This window comes from Lonchura striata, chromosome 2 (genome assembly GCF_046129695.1).
Source record: "Lonchura striata isolate bLonStr1 chromosome 2, bLonStr1.mat, whole genome shotgun sequence".
Classification (NCBI taxonomy): domain Eukaryota; kingdom Metazoa; phylum Chordata; class Aves; order Passeriformes; family Estrildidae; genus Lonchura; species Lonchura striata.
Genome location: NC_134604.1, coordinates 77,615,091 through 77,637,166, shown reverse-complemented (window position 1 = coordinate 77,637,166; position 22,076 = coordinate 77,615,091). Strand labels below are relative to the sequence as shown.

Here is a 22,076-nt window from a genome sequence, read left to right as displayed (position 1 = left end):
AGCAAGAACACACAACCCCCCACCCTCCCAAAAAAACCATAAAAAACCCCCCAAAAATAAACCCTGAAAAAACAACAAACCTCTTCAAGTAAGTGAAATTCCACTACACATACCTGTCTGCATCTAGTGTTACATCAGCACAAGTTATTCTAAAGCCTAGAGTGGTAGCAATACTAAACTCAAAAGACATTCTGATTTCATGGTTGAGCATTCACAAAAATTTCTCTGCACATGAACTGAGGTCATGGGTAGCCTTTGGAGTGATAAAGCAAAATCATGAAAGTCAAAATTGACTCCTACCTTTGCTTCCTGAAAATGTGCAGAAAGTTTATCACTGGTCTGAACTGGAATGATAGGAAATGATCTGTTGCAGAGTTATAGAGACAGTCTCCCCACAGCAGAAACTGCAGTTCCTTATCTCTTAACCAAAGAAATGAATTTCACACCAACTCTAGCCTTGCAGCATCTCCTGCTTTCAGCTAGGGTGTCATAAATTTCTTGCCAGTAACTGTTACAGCGCTGTGTTTTGGACTTGGAATGTGAATAATTGTTGATAATACATTGATGTTTTGGTTTTTGCCAAGTTGTGTTTATCCTACGTCAAGGACTTTTTTCCCCTTTGTCTCATGCTCTGTCAATGAGTAGGTACACAAAAGAAACTGGGAGGGACCATATCTGTGACAGGTGACCCAAACTAACCAAAGGGATATTCCACACCACAGAATGCCATGGCCAGTGTATAAACTGCAGGGGGGGGAGTTACCTGGAAGGGTAACTGATCTGGGTTTAGGAAAGTGGGTCTGGAATCGCTCAGCGGGTGATGAGCAATTGCACTGAACATCATTCATTTGCTCATCAGGAGGAGATATCCCAGGCTGCCACTCCCATGCTGATTTCCTAAACAGGCTCAGAAACGCTGAGAGGTGATGTGGCTTCTCTACCACGTAATTAAAAAGATCAGAGTCAATTCAGTGAGCAAAACCTGTAAACTTGTGACAAATGTAAAGACCAAACATTTAGGCCTTGTGGGCTGTGAGGAACAGAATGTTACCTTTGAAAAGCAAATACTCTGATACACAAAAGTGGTTGAAAACTCAAGAGATAAATCTAGATTTTGACTAGAATAACTGTACTGTGGCTGAAGTTAACATTTAGTAGTCAAAGATAGGAAACACAGCTTTCATGTTTCAAGTAGGCCTCCATTCCTCATTTCTCTTTTGCATCAGAGAAGATGCTGTAGAAGCCTTTTCCTGAAAAAATCCCATGACTTCTACTCAATACTGAGCCCATTCCTCCAAGTCTCTGAACAGAGGTTAAGCTGTCCTGAGAGATGTTCTTCCTTGAAGCAACACAAACATCTTCTTGATAACCAAGAAGGGAAAGGACCTGTACTAGACAGACACTTAGATCCTGTTTATTGCTTCATGGAAGACAACAAATGCATTTCTTAGAATTTAAGGTACCCTGAAGCCCCATAAAAGAAAGTAGCATTTTCTAAGTTAGCAAAGGACAAGAAAACCAAATGATTGAATAGAATAGGCCAGCCAAGGCTCCTCCACAAAGATGCCCAAAGTTGAGAAAACTCATGGTGGAAAGTACTTGACTTTTGTATTACTTTTAATAGCACCCTCATTGTATTTTGAAGACTCAGTGTATGTGTGCATCCCATCAGATACCACCAAGGCAAAAACAAAGCTACAGTTCAAGAGCCTGAGGCAGCTGCATAGCCAATACAGACAAGCATACACACAGTCAATAGGAAATTCACCTTCCTTCTTTATTTCATCAAAAATTCCAACTGTGCAACATGTCTTACTCTCATGCATGTATTTCATACATGAGACCGACAGATCTAGATGTGTAGAGAACAGACAACATTTGGCATAACAACTACTGTTCTATGCTGGGGAATACCAGCCCTTGCACTCAGCAACACTTTGAAATCTCTGCAGGGAGAAAAGCAATGACAGAATGCCTCAGCAGTACACAAAGCCCATGTTGAAAGCATGAAGGCTACAAGTCACTTGCTTACATATATTTTGTACAGGATTCTTTGGGAGATCTTGTAGACAAAGACAGGTAAAGAAGACTTGACATTCATCTGCATTATTATCTGTCATGATGAACCTAGAGCTGCAAACACAAAGCAAGTGGCTTCACCTTCAGAACAGTAAGAACAGGTGAGAGTTAAGATGGGAACTCACACTTCAGGGAGATGAGCTACTTTTGAAAGCAGTGCTCATGAATGCTAGTTACTATCATATGCTTGTTAAACAGGCTAATGGAACTCCAGTACTGGAACACCTGCATGATGTTCTCTAGTTGTGCTTTTGTTACTGAGTGCAACTTTGAGCACTTTTGTGTAGACGTCTAGGGTGGATTTGGTACCTCTTTATTCAGGCAAAGCTAAACACTGCTATTGTTTGCAGTGCTCTTCATGCCACACTAGGTACATCTCTCAACCCACACAATAGCTGAGCAGTTTGTTACAGCAAGATTGGACTTATACCCTGGAAAAATGGTTGAATCAAAACTACCTTTCCTGTATCAGTACCACAGTTTAAGATTACTTTGGCTCCTTCATAAAGATGACACTATTTTTACAATAGATAGCTGCAGATAAAGCTACTGTTCTACTACTACACTTTCTTTGGACAACAGTACTTAAGTGCAATGAAGAACAGGAGCAGTTTGACTGCTTAAAAATTCTGTATTAAGGAACAAGAAAAGCCAATATAGGTGATCCAGACAGCTTTTAAATATGTAGAAAGGGAGCATAGTTTTTAAAGCTTCTGCAATTTGAGAAAATGCCACAGAAGCTTTTGGATTAACCTTGAAAAGTTCAGTGGGGACGGGCAAGAATAAGTCTCCAGGTAGGACCTGGAACCAACCTACCTGTTGAGCTGACAATGATTCACTCAGTGTCCTTTGCTTTGATCAAACGATTAACAAGGCAAAAGCAACTGCAGAAAGATGCTCTATGCTGGCTCTAAAACACAGAGCAACTCCAGCTCCTGGTTCTATTTGTTCTCAGTTATTTGACTAGAAGGAAGGCAAGAGGATTACAGCTTGTCCATTAGGAGAGCAATTCAAATACTGTTTATGTTACAGAGAGACAAAGTTGACACTGTTTCTGGGAAATGCCAAATGTGCTATGATTCTCACTACAGTCCTAAGAAAGTGGAAAAAAAATCTAGGCTTTAAGATCTGAGAAAAAGTACAAAAAGTTTGCTGCAAGGAAAAAATTTACATGTTTTAGACTGAGGGGAAATTTAAATAACAAATACCTAAAAAACCAAACCCCACAAAGAAGAAAGATGATGGAGAGAGTATAGCAAAATTGTTATTGTTAGGACCAATGCTTAAGATAACTGACATGACTTACTGGTTCTCTCACAGTACTGGTATCCAATACTTAGTATTCATCTTCTAGATGCATGAATGTTTGAATTTCTGTAAATAAGACATTACCAATACTGAATAAAGTGAAAACTGGAACAGCACTTTGTTGCACTGTTTCAGCTGCCTCTAAACTAACTACATTGTCAAATTCTATGGTTAAGGCAGTTTATCTCACAAACCTTTGGGTATAATGGTCCCGGGCTGGTTTTGGTACACTTAATTCTTTATTTTCTTTTCTGAAACAGTTTCAGAGGCAAAACTAAGTTTATTCTTTAGTATGAGAGGCATTTATTACATGTAAAGTTCTACCTTTTCTTATTATAAGGGAAGAAAACTTACACCCTTTTTGTGGAAAGATCTGTTTCAAGAGACAACTGAGATCAACTTGAAGAACACTTCAGGAAGAAATTAAGTTTTTAAAGATCAATGCATATATTAACAGCTTTGAAGTAACAGAGTGGAAAAACCAGATTCACCTTTGTTAGAAATCAAATACTCTATGCCTATGTTTGCTGGTAGATGATGTATTGCTCTTAAAGTACCAGAAAAGACCTGAGAAGGTGTTTTTGATTCTTTCAGGTCAGGCTGTCAACTGCATGATGGCTTTAAATGAAACACAGGCTACTACAACAGGTTTGATGCCTACCAGATCACGTTGCACATTTGCAGCTGGTACAACTCTACATTTGATAAGTTAAGAAATGCAACTGCATCTTAACATGAAAAACATTTTCAAGTCAATATACGTATATTTACTGTCACACAAGGAATGCCATTAAGTTTCCATTCTACACACTCAGGTGAAAAATTTGTTAAAAAGTCAAGAAACAAAAAAGCATAAAATCTGTAATAGGCAACAATATACAAAGTTTCAAATATAAAATCGTGACTTGTATAGTTTGTCATTTTCATCTTTTCACAAGAAAAAATTAAAAGAACCACACATCACTGAACTTCTACACAAGCTTCTTGTGTTTGAATGTCATTTATTGAGGAGTGAATGAGATACTGTCAGACATGCCAAAGAGACTTCACATTCAAGGGCTGGAAGCTGAACAGCTTTCCTCATTGAGTCACTATACAAGTTGTTTTTAGGAATCAAAAGCGCGATCAATGAGGTCTTCATGCTCGATGTTTGTCTTCAGTTTTTCATCTTTTGATCTACTATCTTGTTGGGCAGAAGGACACTTTCTACCCTACAAAGACTCACACTCCAATTAATACAATTAACACTAGTTGTAGAGAAACGTTTATCTGTTATAACGTACATCTACTGCTGAAGGTCTTATGTCTAATGAGAAAATTCAACTTGTTTCCCTTTCACCATCGTATGGATGGCTGATAACGTTAGAAAAATACTCTTCAGTGCTATTGTAGGGTTTACAGGAAACTTCTTTCATGTTGTGGGATAGAAACCGATTTAAACACCGTTCTGAAAGAATGCTTCTTCCTGCTGCCACTGCCTGTAGGTTGCAGAAGAATGGCCTACACGCACTACAGTTCTGGTTTTACTCAGAAAAGAAACAAAAGAAACCTAAACAATAGGGTAAACGTTTATTTGGAGTTAGTTTTCTTGCAGATGATAATTAAGGCCCTTCAAGCAGAGTTCAGGAGCTCCTGTATGGCTGCCTGTTGATCTGCATTGAGCTGTGATATGCATTCTGTCCACAGTCCTCTGGATGTCTAGAAAAAAAATGAGAAGTGGTCTTTATGCAGGCTGAAAGTGTCCAAGGCACATCCTAAATTTTGCTATGTTTATAAAGCTCAACATTCACACAGCTTATTCCTGTAATATATATGCCAAAGAGACTGAAATCCTCAGTGATACACAGGTTCAAGTTAAGATGCTCCAAAAGGCTGAATAACAGCAGAACAATTGATTCGGAACCCCTGGGAACTCTCTCTAACAACTATGTGGGTTAAAAATGACACTCCTGTCTGTGTCAACCACAGCCTAAACCATTTGATAGTTTTGCTCTAAAGTTAAAAGACCAATGTTCAGGCAAAACTGAATCATGCTTCTTCCACGTGAGTGTTTTGGGCACTGGTGCAGCAGTAACACACTCAGATCTTCAAGGTGAGCACTGGGATTACAGCATGATGTGTTACATGAGGGTATGCAAAATTCTGCTGCCAACACAGGGTGTAGCTCTTCAGTGAAAGGTCAATTACTTCTCAGAGAGAACTGCACAGCATCTGTCTAGGTAAATGTAAACCCTTCATCTGTGCTGCCACAGCCCTCAGGTGAGACATTAGCTTTTAAAGTCACCATCAGTAAGGACTGTTCTAATGGTACCAGAAAGTGCTAAATATTAATGAAGATTGAGGAAAAAGTATTTATTCACTCATCAATAGAAACTGGAAGCAATTGGCACCCTGCTTTCTTTAGGATAATGACAGGGAAAAAATTCCAGGTGACTGACTTTAGGTCTTTAGATTGGCTTTTGCAATAACAGTATGATTCAAGTAAATTTAAAAAAAAAGTTTAATTTATACTTGGTATATTTTATGTTCAGTTCTATCATAATGTCCTTTTCTCAAAATTTTTAAGTTTAAAAAATATAAAAATGGATTGAAAAAATTCAAAAAGAATTGCTCTCAAATGTAAGTTTGTGTGTTTAGTTTTAAATACCATTAGGCATTTTAGACTCTTAATGTATTATGAAATATTGCAGAATTAAATGCACTCTTCCAGCATATCTGATGCATATTTAAATTGATACTTTACACTGAAATATTTCTGGCCTGACAATACCTAAGCAAAGAAGTGTATACTCAAGTCCAGTAATAACCATGTTGATCATGACCATGTTAGACACTGGCAGTGAAACAGCTTACTGAGATAATTAAAAAAAAAAAGTCTCCTGGACTCTGAGAAGCAGGAGCTTGTTAGCAACTCCATAACCTTGAAAATTCCTATCCTAGACTCTTACACTTAAGAGTATAATAGTCTTACAGCTTTACTAAAGTCAAAATACTATATGTGAAGAGAAATAGTATTGGTAACACTGTGCTAAAATTGTACTTTTTAAAAGACGTGACTTTTAAGATTTTGTTTTTCTCCTCAGTCTAAAGGTAAAGCATACAGCCAATGCTGAAGGTCTTATCTCATATTAAAGTTTCTATCAATCCTGGCCAGAACCAGACATTGTTGTGAACAATTAATCTATACATGTATGTGCCACAGTATTGTTAAAAAAAAAAAAAAAAAAAAACCAAAAACTTGATGATTTGAGGTGAAGTGAACAAATGCATTAGGTAAACTCTAATAAAAAGGTGCATTCCTAGACTTTGAGTACTAACAGCAAGGATTTGTATCTGGCAGGCAGTCACACTACTTTCACTTTGTAACTTGCTCAATTTCCTTCTCTTATGCCTTCAGAATTTTAACAACTTTTTCTACCAGACAAAATGGATGTCAGGCTGATACACGGACATGTGTACAGGTGAATCCGTTCCAATATCAAAATTCCTAAAATTCTTGAACCTGAATTTTGCCAAAGCAGGTCAAGTAGAAAGGCAATAATTGAAGATCAGCTGCTCAAAATCCTCCATGCTTTTTTATGAGTGAGATGCTTACCAAGCACACTCCTTTATCTCATTAGTACTACATCCACCCAACAACGTTTGGCCCTGGAGTAGATCTGCGCCATGAGCACTATTGCTTACAGCACCAGAGAGAAGTGCTGTTTAAGTACCTTAACATCCTCATCAACATTAAGCAACTCATTATGGCATAAAGGAAGTGAACCTTAAAGCAATTCCCCAAAGGCAGGGAAAGCATCAAACAGCCACCTATATTTGCACAGGATTGAAAAGGGCAATAAAATAACTTGAGGTTTGCACTCATTCTCTAACAAAGAGCCCAAGCTGCTGCTGTATTAGAAAGTCACCACAGGATGCTGCCGACCCTTACAAGAACCACATCTTGGATCAAATCCTGCAGTACAGTTCACTGATAAAAGGACATGCAAATTTCTCTCCAGATTCTAATTTCTGACTCAGAAAAAAAAAAACACAAAAACTAATACTGGCTCACACATTAACCATCTAGCTGCATGAAAGTTAGTTACAGTCATTTTATTCAAGTGCAAACGTCACCAAGTTTTATCATTAATCATTCAATCTCCAAGATCACTGATTGAACCATTATTCTCTAAGGAGATAAGGCTCTCAAAACTGATTTAACAGTTTAGTTCCTCCTGCAAGCAGATTCTAAATGTTCCCTTTATACTTAAGCAAGCATTTATTTACCTGCACTTGGCGAACAACATTAGCCAGCCGCTTGGTACATGGATCTTCATGTTTGATAGCTTCGTGGATTTCACCATCCGCAATTATACCAAGTATTCTGGGAAGGTTGGAATTGTTGGGACCAAGGACAATTGGGTTATTGCTGTTACAAAAGATATATTACAAAGGAATTAATGTTTATCTAAAATAATGTAAACACTTTACACATAAGTGAAGTGATTTTGAATGATCTTATTCTAAAGCTGCTTATTTAGGTTTAAGTTTCACACACCTGAATAAGTATACACAGCTTTGTTGCCTGCTGACAGCATGTTCCCCCTTCCGTTAATATTTAACCACCTGATTCTTTACTTAGCCTAAAATTTATCAGGAAGAAGTTCTGAACTTTACAGAATGGCTGAGTTCCATGCAGATGGAACTGTAAATAGTGTTACAGAAATACGTTGCTAAAAGGACTTATTCCTCCCTCTCCCTCGTGCCTCTCAGGACCTTGTGTTACTGGCATCAGGAGCGCCGGTAACTTCACCTCTCTGCCAGCACTCGCCATGACACAGCAATCAAGCAGTTCTGCTCCCTCTTTCCCAGCCAAATACTGGAGTGAAGGAGTATTAGCTATCAGGAATCTGTGTGGAACACATGATCTACTTCCAGCCCTGCCCATTACTATTGCTGGAATGCAAAGGCTGTGAATGTAGGACTGGCAGAGCTCCAGAGAAGCAGGTAGCCAGGCTGAGCCATCTGCACAGAGGTGGGTACAGAAGTGTGCTGGTACTGCAGTTCTCAATTTCTACGTTCCTGTTCACATGCATTATTATGATGCCGCTCATCTGTATCTAACTGTTCTATAACTAGTCTAGGGACTTCAGTTGCCATTTTGAGACTCTGCCTTAATAAAGCACCCAGAGATACAAGGTCTTCACAAAACAAAAAAGACTGTAAGAAATTGAAGTTACTTCCTTTATATATTTCTCCTAAGATGTAATACAGTACCAGCCGAATGTACTCGGAGGCTACATCTTTTTGCTCATTTATGAGGTGTATCACACTAGAATAACTGTTTACGTTTTTCCCTCCATTTACCTACAGGAAGGAACACAAACCAAAAGAATAATCTGTGGGATAAGATGCTTTCAATGATAGCTGAAATAATTATTAAGGGAGATAGCACTGTACAATGAATTTTTCCATATTATTTCTCTACTTGATACTTTACTTTGTTGGAAAGCAAAAGGGTGCAAAACTACTTTAAATAAGGCTGCAAGACAATGTGGCTGCTTTTAAGAGAAAAGACCTGATCAGTTACTGGTTCTGATATGTAAGCAGAATGTCAAAAACTTCCTGATATTTTCTGTCAAGGTTTTCTGCAGATCCTTTGCCATTAGGGATATATAAAGCAGCCAGGATTCTTTTCCAGGCATACAGATGCTATTTAGGACAAGAACAGTAACTGTATAAAAAAGCAGAAATAACATCAGGGAGGGCTCAGTTCTGACATTTCTAATTATCTTCTCTAAACTATAAGTAGATTAACCTCATAGTTTCTCAGTTTTGGAAAAAGAGTGCAAGGAAAGAGCATGCAAACAGGCTTACTTTCTGCATTAGTGTGAAGACTTTGCCTTACCTCTCAAGTAAGTCACACAGATAATTGAAAGTATGAACAGCTTCTTCTTTGTCTTCATGAAGTGGAAGCCATGATAACCAGTGTGGAAGGACTTCTTCAACATTTATACAGTCAGGCTTGAACTTCATTATCTTTCCTATTGCTGAAATGCAGTTTTCTGTTGCATTGACATTCTCTTTGGCTTTGGCATCTGGTGACTGAATGACTCTAACCAGCAATGGAAGCGCCTCTAATTGTTAGAAACACAAGAATGAAGTTTACTTGCACAATCAAGCTATACTTTATTATTATCACAAATTCTACTTGAGACAACCGTATGTATTAAAACCAAGATTTTTTGCAATCCAAACACTAAAATCTGATCATTCTGATGTTCTGCTGCTTCTAAATTCTTCTCTGTTCAATAATTACCATATGAAAACCAAACAAATAAAGCTCTGCAAGGAAACAGAAGGAAACAGCTACTGCAAAAGTTTGAATTTGCATTAGAAGTTCAGAAGAAAATAATATTCCCATGTCTCTCAGTTGGAGTTATGCAACCTAAAACACACAGGACACTGTAGATAGCAAGCCTTATCTCTTTAATCGATTATGTTCTACAAACACAGGAGGAGCAAAAGCACTGCTGCAGTGACATTCACTGTGAATGTCACTCCTTCATTCAGTGTGAACAATAGTGCGCATCCTCAGTGTATGCCTGCTGTGTATCTACTGCTAGTGGGCACATCTGTATATAAAAATATGTACGGACATACACATACACGCTTCCTACCACTAACAGATACCCTAGGAAAAGGTCATAGGAGTAATCTCACCTGGTGAATCAACTTGGCATAGTTTAGATTATAAAAATCAAGGGAAGAAAATGTCTTTCAATGCCAGGAAAAATGACAGTTTTCTTCCTAGGTTAATAGCAATTATATTTTTTTAACAGTCATGTGGCTAGCCACATGCACACTTCTAAATTAACATTAATGTCACATTTTTAGCCACTAGTGTCCATGCAGACTTCCAAGCACACTATATGCACGCAGGAACAATTGTCTTTGTGTTCTTTTGCTAAAAATGAAATGCTAAAGCTGTGAAAGTCTCTATCAGTGCAGTAAGCAGGTTGTGGAATTGTACAGAAAGCACACATCAAAATAACTCTACTGAGGAAGAGTAACATCTCACACCTTCTGAATTTTGATGAGTAAGTAGAAACTTTGCAGTTAAAGGATAATCCACTTTCTATATTAACTCCACTGCATTAGATTTTTGAAGAATTAAGCAGCTATGGAAAAGCTGTTAAACATTACAAAACTACAGAAACATCAGACCTGCTAGCTTATGTATATTGAATGCATGATAATGATGCTGCACTATTCTCCAAGGCAGAGCTTGTTTCAGAGAGGTCTACAATGTCCAGGACAAATGAGCCTACATTTCATACCTGAGGTTTTCATGGCTGAAGCTAAATCTTATCTCATCTGTATCCCACTCACTAATACTAATGGATGACTCTGTAGGTGTCCTTGCAACTGTAAAATTAGGAGGGCATCAAAATGAATCAGCATAATTTTCTTCCTACAGCCTACGAGACAAGTTTTCATCTTGTCTATAAAACAGATCCATTCTCACATAGATATTGTGTTTGGTAAACCTTAAAAAAGCCTTTTGACAATGGAAGTCCCATCTTTTATAATAAATTTTTCTCCAAGGACTGACTGCTCTGACATCTGGCACCACCCAGTTTTGATCACTGATGTGATTTAGGAAGAAATCCATGCTGTTGATTAATACAATTTTCACGGAGAACAGCTAATTTTATTCTCCCATCAACATAACAGAAGCAACCTTGCCAGTTGCATCAATTGTAACCTTGTATCCCTGTTTAGAAAGTGACTTGATTTGCTGTAGTTTTTCCTTCCATCGTATTTCTTTGCCCTTTATGAAATCTGGTTTTAGTGACGTTTATTTCATCAGTGTAGCTCACATACCATTTACAAGTTCTTGCTATATTCCTGGACTTTTTTTAACTGACTGCCAAAAATGCTCATATAATACCTCTGCTTTTTCTGAAGAGTGTTTACATACTCTTCAAACTTGCAAAAGTACAATATGCCAGTGCTATATATCAACCAGTAAAGAAAATAAGTTATAAATAAAAGCCCACAAACATGATGCTTTTCAGAGATGTAGCAAAACCTGTAGATAATATCTCATGACATGGATTTGTTTCTAATCACAGCGTATTTTCACCTATTAAAATAACTCACTAAGTTCTTTCATGTATGCACAAAAGGATTTAGAATACTTTTGAGGTGTCTGCAAAATAAGCTGTAAGCTGTAAAGCTGAAAGTTTATTTTATATAAAATTCAACCTAAGGAGAAACCAGGTGTCAGAGCATAATCAAGGATTGTATGTCCAAGTACAAAGAAAAGGATCAAAGATTTTACAAAGTTTAAGTGGAGTAAGATAAAGTGTAATTAATGAAAAATAAAATTAGACTTCAACAGATGCTAAAAAGCTCAAAAAATTTCAAAATCAGAACTGTCTAGACAATTCTAAATTTTCATGCTCTTAATGATTCATTGCAAGGCTTCCCACACTGCTTTTTCTTTTCTTTTAAAAAAGACACCTTATCCTGATTGTCATCATGTAACAGTTACATTAACAATGAAAATTGCAACCCTGATGTAGGCAAGATTTGTGTCAATCCCTATCAGATAATTCTTATTTTTTACATAATCTAATTCAGCTTCATTTGATATTTATGAGAAATACATATTTACATGATTATACATTGTCTAAAAAAAGGGGAAAAAACCCTTTGATAAGGCATGCTACTAAGTGTGCAAATTTAACTTTGGTGACTGGCAAGAAGAGTGCAAGCAGACAATTTCTTTAAATCTAAGATGAATTTGAAGTTTCAAAGAAATTTGAAACATTCAGAAAGAAAGCAGACAAAGTCTTTCTGATAAATCATTTCACTTCTTACTTTACAGAAATCAGACTCCTTTTTATATAATCAGAAAGCAGAGAGCCACACAAGTTGTATTCTAAGCTATTCCTTAATATATGTCTCTTGTGTTTTTCCAGACATCCAAAGGCATTTGCATTAATATGTAACAACATCAGTATTAGTAGAAAGCATCTATGAGACAGCTGTGTATCAAAAAGATGGTTTTTATGAAATTAACGTTTGCATGCCAGATGATATTTTAAAAAGAATATGTAGATCAAGTTTGCTAAGCAGTCAGTGCTGGAACAGAAATGCTACTAAGCAGAAAACAATAACAGCCTGAGGAACTCGGGTACTTTATCAATTCATCACCAGTCTACAACACAGGTAATACTGGCAATCTACTTCACTGCCAAGGGGAACAGCCAAAAGGTGAGCCATTTTTATTTCTTGAACGCCCACGTTTAGGGAGTTCTGTCAGCTGCAGGGCTGTACCTGGGCAGACGGGCCGGTAGCTGTCCCCGCCGAACTGTGCGATCACTCCCACTCCGTAGGCAGCCGCCTGCCGAACCTCGGGGCTGCTGTCACACACCGACTCCAGCATGGGCCTCAGGAAGTACTCGGCGTACTTGAAGGAGGCAGGGCTGCAGTGCTCCACCACATCGTCAAAAATGCACAGCCCCCACTGCCGGTCTGCCCATGGCCGATGCGGACACTGTGGCACAAACACCCAACAGCTGAGACAGCTTGAAATTATTGTACAGCCAATGATTATATCAACAACAATCACAGGAACAGTGGTCTAATTATTTTGTTAAAATCTTCATGGGTTAAATTCAATCCTAAAACCATGTAATTTATGGTAGCGATCATTCCATCAATACCATGAACAAAACAAAATCCAGGTGTCTATCTTTCCACCTCTGTTTCACACTCAATTACATGTATCAGTCTCCATTTTTCCCTATGAGTCTGCATCACTTTTTTGTCCCTCCTCTTGAAATCCATTTTTGAGACACTGGACAGTCTCAAGGAAATTAAATTTCTCAAAACCAGTGTGTGTCAGTAGTCCTGTCCTTTGCAACACAGATTTTAAGTAGCACTGCAGCAACTTTGCTCAAAAAACACAGGGTAACAATGTCATCTTTGATTTAGAATAAACTTTCTATTTTGTAAAACAGTAATTGCTACATTCTATCTACCAAGTTCTCTAAGACTTCAGCATGGTAGGCATATTAATACATCAGAAAATAAAATTTAAATTAAAAGAAAACAAGGTACTTACAATTAGGTTGACAATTAGTGGAAGTAACCTTTCAAACCATGGCAGTACTTTCTCCTTGTAACTACTGAATATTGAGTGCAAAATGTCAGATACTTTAGTCAAAATATAAACGTCACTGTCATCCTGAAAGGAAAAGGATACAATTTACATGAAGACTAACAATCTTTAACAGAGTGGAATTCACATGAAATGCTAAGGTGTCTAAACTAAAGGAATAAAGTTGATTAATGACTTTTTTGGTCAAACCTTTAGTTTTAAGTTCACTAATTTTCATTTATTTGTCTAATTGCAGAATGATGGAATAACAAAATGATTTGGGTTGGGAAGCACCTTAAAAATCATCTAGTTTCAAACTCCCTGCCACAGGCAGGACACATCCTACCAGTCAGGGACACTTCCCTCTAGACCTGGTTGCTCAGAGCTCCATCCAGCTTGGCCCTGGTCATTCCCAGGAATGGGGCATAGCACATCCTTCTCTAGGCAACATGTTCCAGTGCCTCGAGAGACATCAATTGTTACTGTCATGTGGATATTGAGGCACTGAATTGAACTTTAACATGGCCATCCAGTCAATTCCTTATCTGCCGAATTCATCAAATATAGATCACCTCAAGTTAGTGACAAGGATATTGTGTGGGACCCTCTAAAAGGCCTTACAGAAGTCAAGACAGATGACATCAGTTGCTCCTTTGTCCATTAACAGTCACTCAATCACAGAACCCACTAAATTAATCAGGCATGATTTGCACTTTGGAAGCTATATCAGCTGTCTCTAATCACCTCCCTGTCTTCCAGAGCCACCAGGAAAATGTGTTCAATGATCATACTGGGCACAGAGTGAGACTGACTGACTGGTAGTTCCAGGAGTTCTCCTTTTCACCCTTCTTAAAAAGGTTGATTGCTAGAAACTCAGTTGCCTAGGACTTGCAGGCTTGTTTCAGGAACAGAAAAATCAGATTGAGACAAAACTGTCTTGTGCAAATTTGCTGCTTCAATGTAATCCCTTTACAGAAGGCAAAAGGCCTTCTTCCTTTTCTGCACCTTAGATACCCTAAGAAACTTTTATGGAAAAGTAAATGGATAACTACCTTTGTGATGAAGATTGTGGCAAAAATATAACAGATATTATTCTCCTCCTCTTGTTGTTTAAATTAATTTTTCACCTTTGCCAGTTAATACATCAAACTGGTCAAATAAATAGCCTTACATCAGAGATATTAATTCAAGTTATTATCTACAGGTGAGGATTAGTCCCTCAATACACTTATGCTGGGAAAACTCTAACTTTCTTCTACAGCAACTTCTGTTGTACTCAGAATGGTCCCTTTAACCAGTTTATACTTTAACAGGCAGGGAAAACAGTACAGCTGGTCCCTAGTGACCTTCATCTTTCTCACCTTCTGGTGACAAACTAGTAACTTTCTTGTGCAACAGGCAGCTTTCCACAAGTGGATATTTAAACCCTTCCTAGTGAGCCAATTTCTGCATCATCAAGACACAACTCAAGCAAGAACCCTGGAACATGCACACGATGACATTAAGAGGCAGAGAACTGCTCCAGCATAGCACAAGGTCCACCTAGCCTGGTACTGCCTGTTGACCAACAGTTGACAATAGATGCTTGGAGAAGAGAGTGTAACTCTTGCTTGGTGTACACCTTCTGCTCTCTACCAAATCAGCAGTTTAGTTACTGCTGAAGTGAGGGCTGGATCTGAAACTATTGTCTGAATAACTTTCATGACTTCTGTGCTTTTGACATTCCTGCTGCCTTGAGGTAAGAGCTACATAAACACACTCTGAGACCAAAGGTGTATATCTAAATGTTACTCATTTGTTAATTCTGTCCATATGGCAAGTGATGTCCTCATACCACACCTTCTTTCACAGGGTACTGCAGACAAGTCTTTCTCCAGACTTTACAGAACAATCAGCAAACATTAGAACATTTTTAAAAATGTGTTGCAACTCTGTTGCAGAGTAGGGACACAGATTTTCTGAAACTGCCTGCCCACATTTTCTCTCAGTACAGAGTGACACATAAGAAATAACAAGGTCTTGGAGGCAACAAAAATATATCCTCTTGAATGCTGGCCTAATTGTAAAAAGCCTAAAAGGAGGGTCAAGAACCACACTGTTATTTAAGACAGTATTTACATATGGGTATGATTTCTGGAGTCTGGATACAGGTTAAAACTCACGTGATCAAGCTTCACACCTGCATTGTTCATCAAAAAAATTTCTTAATTCTTAAATTTATTGAGCATCCTTTATCTCATGTTATAAGCAGCAGCAGCAGTCATTCATTATTACTCTCTCTCCATACTAATAATGAGTTAATAAAATTATTGTATCTCTTCTACAATCACCTCCACTTTAAACTATTAACTCACTTTGGTACCATAGCATATAAGTAGTTTAGTAGTCACTTTGGTATTCTCTCATAAGCAAACATATGATGGCAGCTGTTTATCCTGTCCTTTTCTGATAGTTTTTGTATTCTGTATTCTTTTTGAGACAGGCTCCTGACATGACACACCACATGTCTTTAAATCAGACGTATAGAGGCCCAAAGTTAAGAGCCACCCAGCTTGCAAGGCTCAAAGAAAAAGCAAGTCAGAAAGGCTAGACCCAAGGGATGACCTGTTTTCAGTCTACAATTTCCTCACTGGGGGAAGAGGAGGGGCAGGCACCGATTTCTTCTCTGTGACCAGAGAAGTGATGGGACCAAAAGGAATGGCCTCAAGCTGTGTCAGGAAAGGTTTTGGTTGGGTATTAGAAAAAGATTCTTTCCCCACAGGGTGGTTGGGCACTAGAGCAGGCTCCCCAGAGAAGACCACTTCTGTGGTGTCATAGCACCAGCCTGACAGAACTCGAGAACTATTTGGACAATACCCTCTGGCACATGGTGTGATTCTTGGGATGCCCTGTGATGAGGCAGGATGTGAAGTCAATGATCCTTGTGAGTCCCTTTCAACTCAGCCTATTCTGTAATTAGTCTGCTGTCAAATCTGTATTAGTGTTAATGTCATGCAAGAATTGTTTGAGCAGATGTAGAAAATAAAAGGCTATATCATTAACTTCTTACTTCAGTGTATCAGCCAAGGAAACCTTTAATATTTTCTAACTCATAAATGTAGTGTGATTCACTTCTTACTGTAAGTTTTGAAGGACTATGGTAGCAAGATTCTTCTATGAAGAAATAATTTTGAGAATGCACTATGTCCTAAATGAGTCAAAAGCATATTTGTGCAATATTTCCATGCTGGTGCTTGATGAGTAGAAAACCACTTCAAACTAACTTACTTCATCTTGTAATGACTCTTCAACTTGTTCATCATAGTCTTCATCTTGTCTTTTCACTAAATTAAAAAAAATAATTAAACCACTACCTTTTTATAAGTGCATAAGAAGCCTGTGAAAGGGAAAAAATTATGCAGAAACAAATTTAGAAAAACACTAAACAGTAGCTGAAGGTGCAATAGGAATTTTCCATTTTTAAGAAGCTTCAAAAATTTTCACAGAAAAGGACAAAGTACAGGACAGCTCAGTTTAAGAATGTGCAAAAATGCACATAAAATAGAAACAAACACACCAGCTTGTCCACAAAGACAAGAAAAATACTTAGAAATGAGAAACTACTATTGCTTTGAGAAAACTGCAAAGACTTCACCTGAAAAAAACCCATGTAAATTGTAACACTATAGATGTGCACTGTGTTTCAAGTAAATCCGTCCATTAACTTTTGATTAAACTACAGTATTGCTGAAAATGATACTATCTTAATCTTTCAAGAGCTTACAACTCAAGGATTCTGTTGGTTCACAGTCCAATTACTTTGCATAAATACACAAATCAATCTGAACAGATTTTATTCTCTGTGTTCAATTTTAAAGAACTGCCACATCCCCTGTTAACAGGATTTGTGTTAACTTACCCTGTCTTAATTCCTGATTTTTAAAGTGCTCTTCTAGTTTTTCTTTCAGTATTCCTCCAAGTTCTTCAAAGTGTTCATTGTTAAGGCATCCATCTCCCATTACCTCAATGCACTTGTGAAATAAAACAATCCATTTTTCAGCTTTAAAATTTAATATGAGCAGTCTTAATGTAGCACACAAAGAATATTAATACATGCCCTGGATCACTAGCAGGAATAATATTAGAAGAACAATCATCCTGTAATCAATGCTCAAATTATACAAGTAAGGCACAGTACCACTATACATTTCATACCCATAATTTCAGTTGCTGGTAGTTAAAATGAAAACATTTGGTAACTGTTTTAGTTAATACTTTGGTATTTTGCAAAACAAAATACAACTTTTTCCATCAGTTGTAACAACATTTATAGTCACAACATTATTTATAGTCACTTTCTGTAGAGGAAGCCTTGCATTTTTTCGAGCAGTTTAAAGAACAACCAAACATGTCTGTTCTTATTTCAAAAGGCTACGAACAGTAACACCATGAACGTTACCTTGGCAAAAGAATGCATTATTTCTGAGAGGACATCGGACTCTGGCTCCGTCCCAATGGCTTTGATGAGAGCGTCACACATGAAGTGCCACATCTGCGTGAGGTACTCCGGCCCACGAACCCTGGCACATTCAAGAAGGAGGGGCATCGACTCTGCGGCTGCCACTCGGACACGTGCCATTATTAAGGAAAGACAGCAACCAACACCAACAAAGTGCTTAGAATTTAAGACCTCAACACCATAACGAAGTTCTTAGTTTTTTACCCAAAATTCATTTCATTATAATCCATGCATTTGATTTGTTAATTATATATAGATTAAATCATAGGAAGTGTTTTCGTCTGTTTCAGGCCATGACAGAAAGGCTCTGTTCAAGTTCTCTTCTGCTTTATTACAGAAACATTGCTTTTTCTACTGATTGCTTATTTAAAAAGGAACTAGGGGGAAAAGTAGGAATACATTGCCTAAAATAGGGTGTGTAAACCAACATTCTCTGAAACCATTTCTGCTATAAAGTCACAGACTATTTTAACACTAACACTTTCATTTAGGAAAATAGCAAGCTCAATTTTGATTCCAAGTTTCTGTTTTCACAGTGGAATTTGTTAATAGGATATCATCATGGAAATAGAACTTCAACAATGGAACCATCAACTTTACAACTTGCTCTGTGTATTCCACAAATCCTTCTTTTAGCTCTTTTGCATAGCAAACCTGAAAAACAGAGCACAGATATGCGACTTTTAAGGGATAATACTTATATTTTTCAACTATGTAAAGGTGAGAGGGAGATTGTTAGAAGTGTAAGGGTTTTTTTAAGTTTATTTTAAAAAACATGTAATAATCCATTTCCCTTCCCCCTCAACTGTGGCAATTTGAGAAACCCTGATAGCAGCATAAGTTCTCACTCTTAGGGCATGCATGTATATTTCAAACCAAATTCCAAAACAGCAATATTTGCAAAAAGGAACTACTTTTTAACATATTAAATTCCTTAAGTTTTGCTAACAAAGAAAAGCAATCCGTTAATTTAAAAAAATTTACACTCCTAAGTAAATAAACTGTTTTTAATCAAGTAAACCACATGCAACTAAGTGCCTGTATTCCAAAATAGGCGGTATCACCCAAAACACTCTTTCACGTGAGACAAAAAAATAATATTTTAGTTACAGATTTTGGCTTCAGATTTGATTGACCAGAAACACATAGATCATTAAAACCATTTTATTACTTACCAGCATTTGGCATGCAGTTGCTTTTTCTTCAAGGCCTGCAGTTTTAATTCCAAAACTCTGCTGATCACCTATGCTTACAAATTCCCAACCATCATCATCACTCATATTCTCCATATCTTGTGCTGTTATACAGAAGGGAGGAAAAATTATTTAAAAGTGTTACAAAATAATTTTTTTCAATATACTTTTCAAGCACAACATTTTAAACCTACTGTCTAAAAGAGCCACTTCAGGTTTAATGGATGCAGTCTTCATTAAAGGTCCCATGACAACAGGAAGGTACTGCTGAAATTCCTTTCCAAGAATTTTACACATTCTGGCCCAGGCAGAGATCATGTAAGAAATCTAGAAAAGAGAAGGCAGAATTTTTATGTCCCACATTTTATTTTAATGCATACTTAAAAGGAAGGTATAAAGGAAATGCATTACACAATAGGACTTTTGAAAAGAATTTGTCAGCAGTCCATAAAGCTTATTTCAAAGAGAAGCAATCCAATATGCAGTCCACACAAAAATGCATCTTCAAAAGGCATCCCAAGTTTAGCAAAACCTTGACAGCACCTCCAGTAAGAGTTGCTATACATGTAAAAATGAGACATTATAGGATTCATTATTGCATTTCAAGTGCCTGTTCTAAAACACAGTATTTTTTCTGAAATATTTGCCAGATTTAAACAATACTACCAAGCTACATTCCTGAACATCATAAAATAGAGCAAAAAGTAAAAAAGGGTGCAGTACTATGTTTTCAGATGAGTATTTGCTTTCAAATATACAAGTTAAAACAGTTGTCTGCTCATTAGAACAGCTGCTTAACAAGTCTTGTTGATCTATTTATAAGAGGGTGACAGCAAGCTCAAATTTCTTCTGCAAATACAGGTCCTGGAAGTCTCATTTCCTAACCACACTTCTGTGAAACATTCTAGGGCCATCTCAATGTCAAGTTTTGTAAGATCGCTGGACAACTATCCTGAAAGGCCGAGGAGGGGGCAGAAACATCATGTACACAAGGAATGGTTTTAATACCGACAAGCTATTAAGACACAATTTGAACATACCTGTGGATCATCATCTTCTAGATCACTGAAGTCTGTCTGTGTCTTCAGTAATAGCTGCATAACATCTGATGCATCCTGCATAAACTAGATATAGGAAACAACTACATTTTAAAAGGCAAATTAAGATGCTAGTTCTCAGAGACTTAAATTAAACCTTTTCAGGCATCCACAACAAAACCAAGTTCCCTTTGAACTGCATACATTTTGCCACTGACACTGCCTAAATATGATGCTGTGTCATTTTCTTAAGGCAAAAAAAAACAACCCTCAAAGGAAGAAAAAAATCTTGATTTCAACATTCTTCAGTGTGACAAGAATTACTTAAGCTACAATAAAATTTTATTGCAAATTTGTGAACTTAAGAAGCAACATAGTCACCTCAGAAATGGAAACAAAGATAAGCATAGAAATCAGCAACAATAGAGCTGTATGTTTAATAAGTGATTATATTAATTCAGTGCTAATACCACAAAAAATAAAGGCATTAAAATGTATTCAGACCATTATATAAAATCTAAGCTTACCTTTTCTTTGCCAACAGCAAGACCAATTAGACTGATGCATTCAATAGTCTTTCCTCGTAGAAGTCTTAATTCCTTCTGAACAGCATTTTCAACAATGTGTTTTAAGGAGGGCATAAATAAATCATAGTAGGGAACAAACTTCTCCTCCACTGTATCTGCAACTGATGCAATTGAAGTCACAACTTGCTCCAAAACTAGCTTAGTGCCTTTCTGTATCAACTTGGAAAGAGGAAGAATAAAGTGTTATATTTTTAAAGCACACATTTTACTTAAAAGCATGCCAAATGTAAAAATCTGCTTTTGCACATGCTAATTCTCATCAGTTTAGACCAACATCAGCAGATATGTATACTGGCTCATTTCTGAGTCTTAGTTCAGCTATACTTATTCTGCTTATGTGACAAGGTTACCCTCCATCAAACAATTTGTTCAGTGTTTATACCTCTTGCAATTTTATCACCATAATGGAATGAAGATGCTTCACTAGATTATCCAGATATGGAATAAGTAGTGACTTGGGACAATCTTCAGTGAAGTTGATGAGTGCTGCAGCTGCATGGGCTTGAACACGCTGGCTGCCTTGATCCTCCATGGTTTGTAGAAGAGCTCCTATCACCTGAAAAAGAAATACTCCTTTTTCAGCCAATAAGTTTCTGAAAGGGACACAATTTTACCATATTTTATCTGTACTACTCTACTACTTACCTTCTCATGAAATTTCTTTTGAAACCCAGGTGCAAAGTCAGTTGCCATTTGTCCAACAGCATTACAAGCAGCGTATCTTACTCTGGGATGCTGAAAAAGTATTTCCCTCGAACAGTTAACAAGCAGTTGTAAGAGCAGAAATTAAAACATTTAAAAATAATTACTGAAACTATACTCACAGGATCTTGAAGAAATAGCAAAACAAAATTAACAATTTCATTTAAAATTCCCTCCATCTGTTGGTGGCAACCTTCTCCGATGGCAGAGAGTGCCATCAAACCAGCATGCCTGTACTTCCAGTCAGCTATAGAAGAGTGAAAATGAAGTGTTAGTCATTTTGGAAACTACCAAGAACCACAAAGACGAATCACCTTTTCTTTGCAGGGGCTGGGGGTCACAGGAGAAGGCAGAGTGAAGAACAAGAGATGGAAGGGAAGTTAATGCATCTACTTGATTTGTTAAATACTTTTCCGCTTTCCTCATACATACTTCCAGAGATGCACAAAAAATTGAATGTCTAATCCAGGCCAAATCCAAACCTAGAAAAAAGAATTCTTAACTGCTGATACAAGT

General features: G+C 37.3%; 1 protein-coding gene across 1 annotated transcript in view; it reads right to left on the bottom strand.

Moving 5' to 3' along the window:
• Positions 1-1,758: 1,758 nt before the first annotated feature.
• IPO5 (importin 5) overlaps positions 1,759-22,076 on the bottom strand; it is a 45,238-nt gene continuing 24,920 nt past the window's right edge. The window contains exons 11-26 of the mRNA XM_021530287.2: positions 21,683-21,807; positions 21,504-21,593; positions 21,241-21,414; positions 20,799-21,017; positions 20,275-20,358; positions 19,429-19,561; positions 19,217-19,338; positions 18,599-18,695; positions 17,982-18,154; positions 17,442-17,553; positions 16,811-16,866; positions 13,508-13,630; positions 12,718-12,937; positions 9,278-9,506; positions 7,657-7,798; positions 1,759-5,085 (exon numbers count right to left, since the gene is read on the bottom strand). Of these exons, the coding sequence (XP_021385962.1) occupies positions 4,999-5,085; positions 7,657-7,798; positions 9,278-9,506; positions 12,718-12,937; positions 13,508-13,630; positions 16,811-16,866; positions 17,442-17,553; positions 17,982-18,154; positions 18,599-18,695; positions 19,217-19,338; positions 19,429-19,561; positions 20,275-20,358; positions 20,799-21,017; positions 21,241-21,414; positions 21,504-21,593; positions 21,683-21,807 (2,186 nt within the window). The 3' untranslated portion in view covers positions 1,759-4,998. The remainder of the gene's footprint in view (positions 5,086-7,656; positions 7,799-9,277; positions 9,507-12,717; positions 12,938-13,507; positions 13,631-16,810; positions 16,867-17,441; positions 17,554-17,981; positions 18,155-18,598; positions 18,696-19,216; positions 19,339-19,428; positions 19,562-20,274; positions 20,359-20,798; positions 21,018-21,240; positions 21,415-21,503; positions 21,594-21,682; positions 21,808-22,076) is intronic.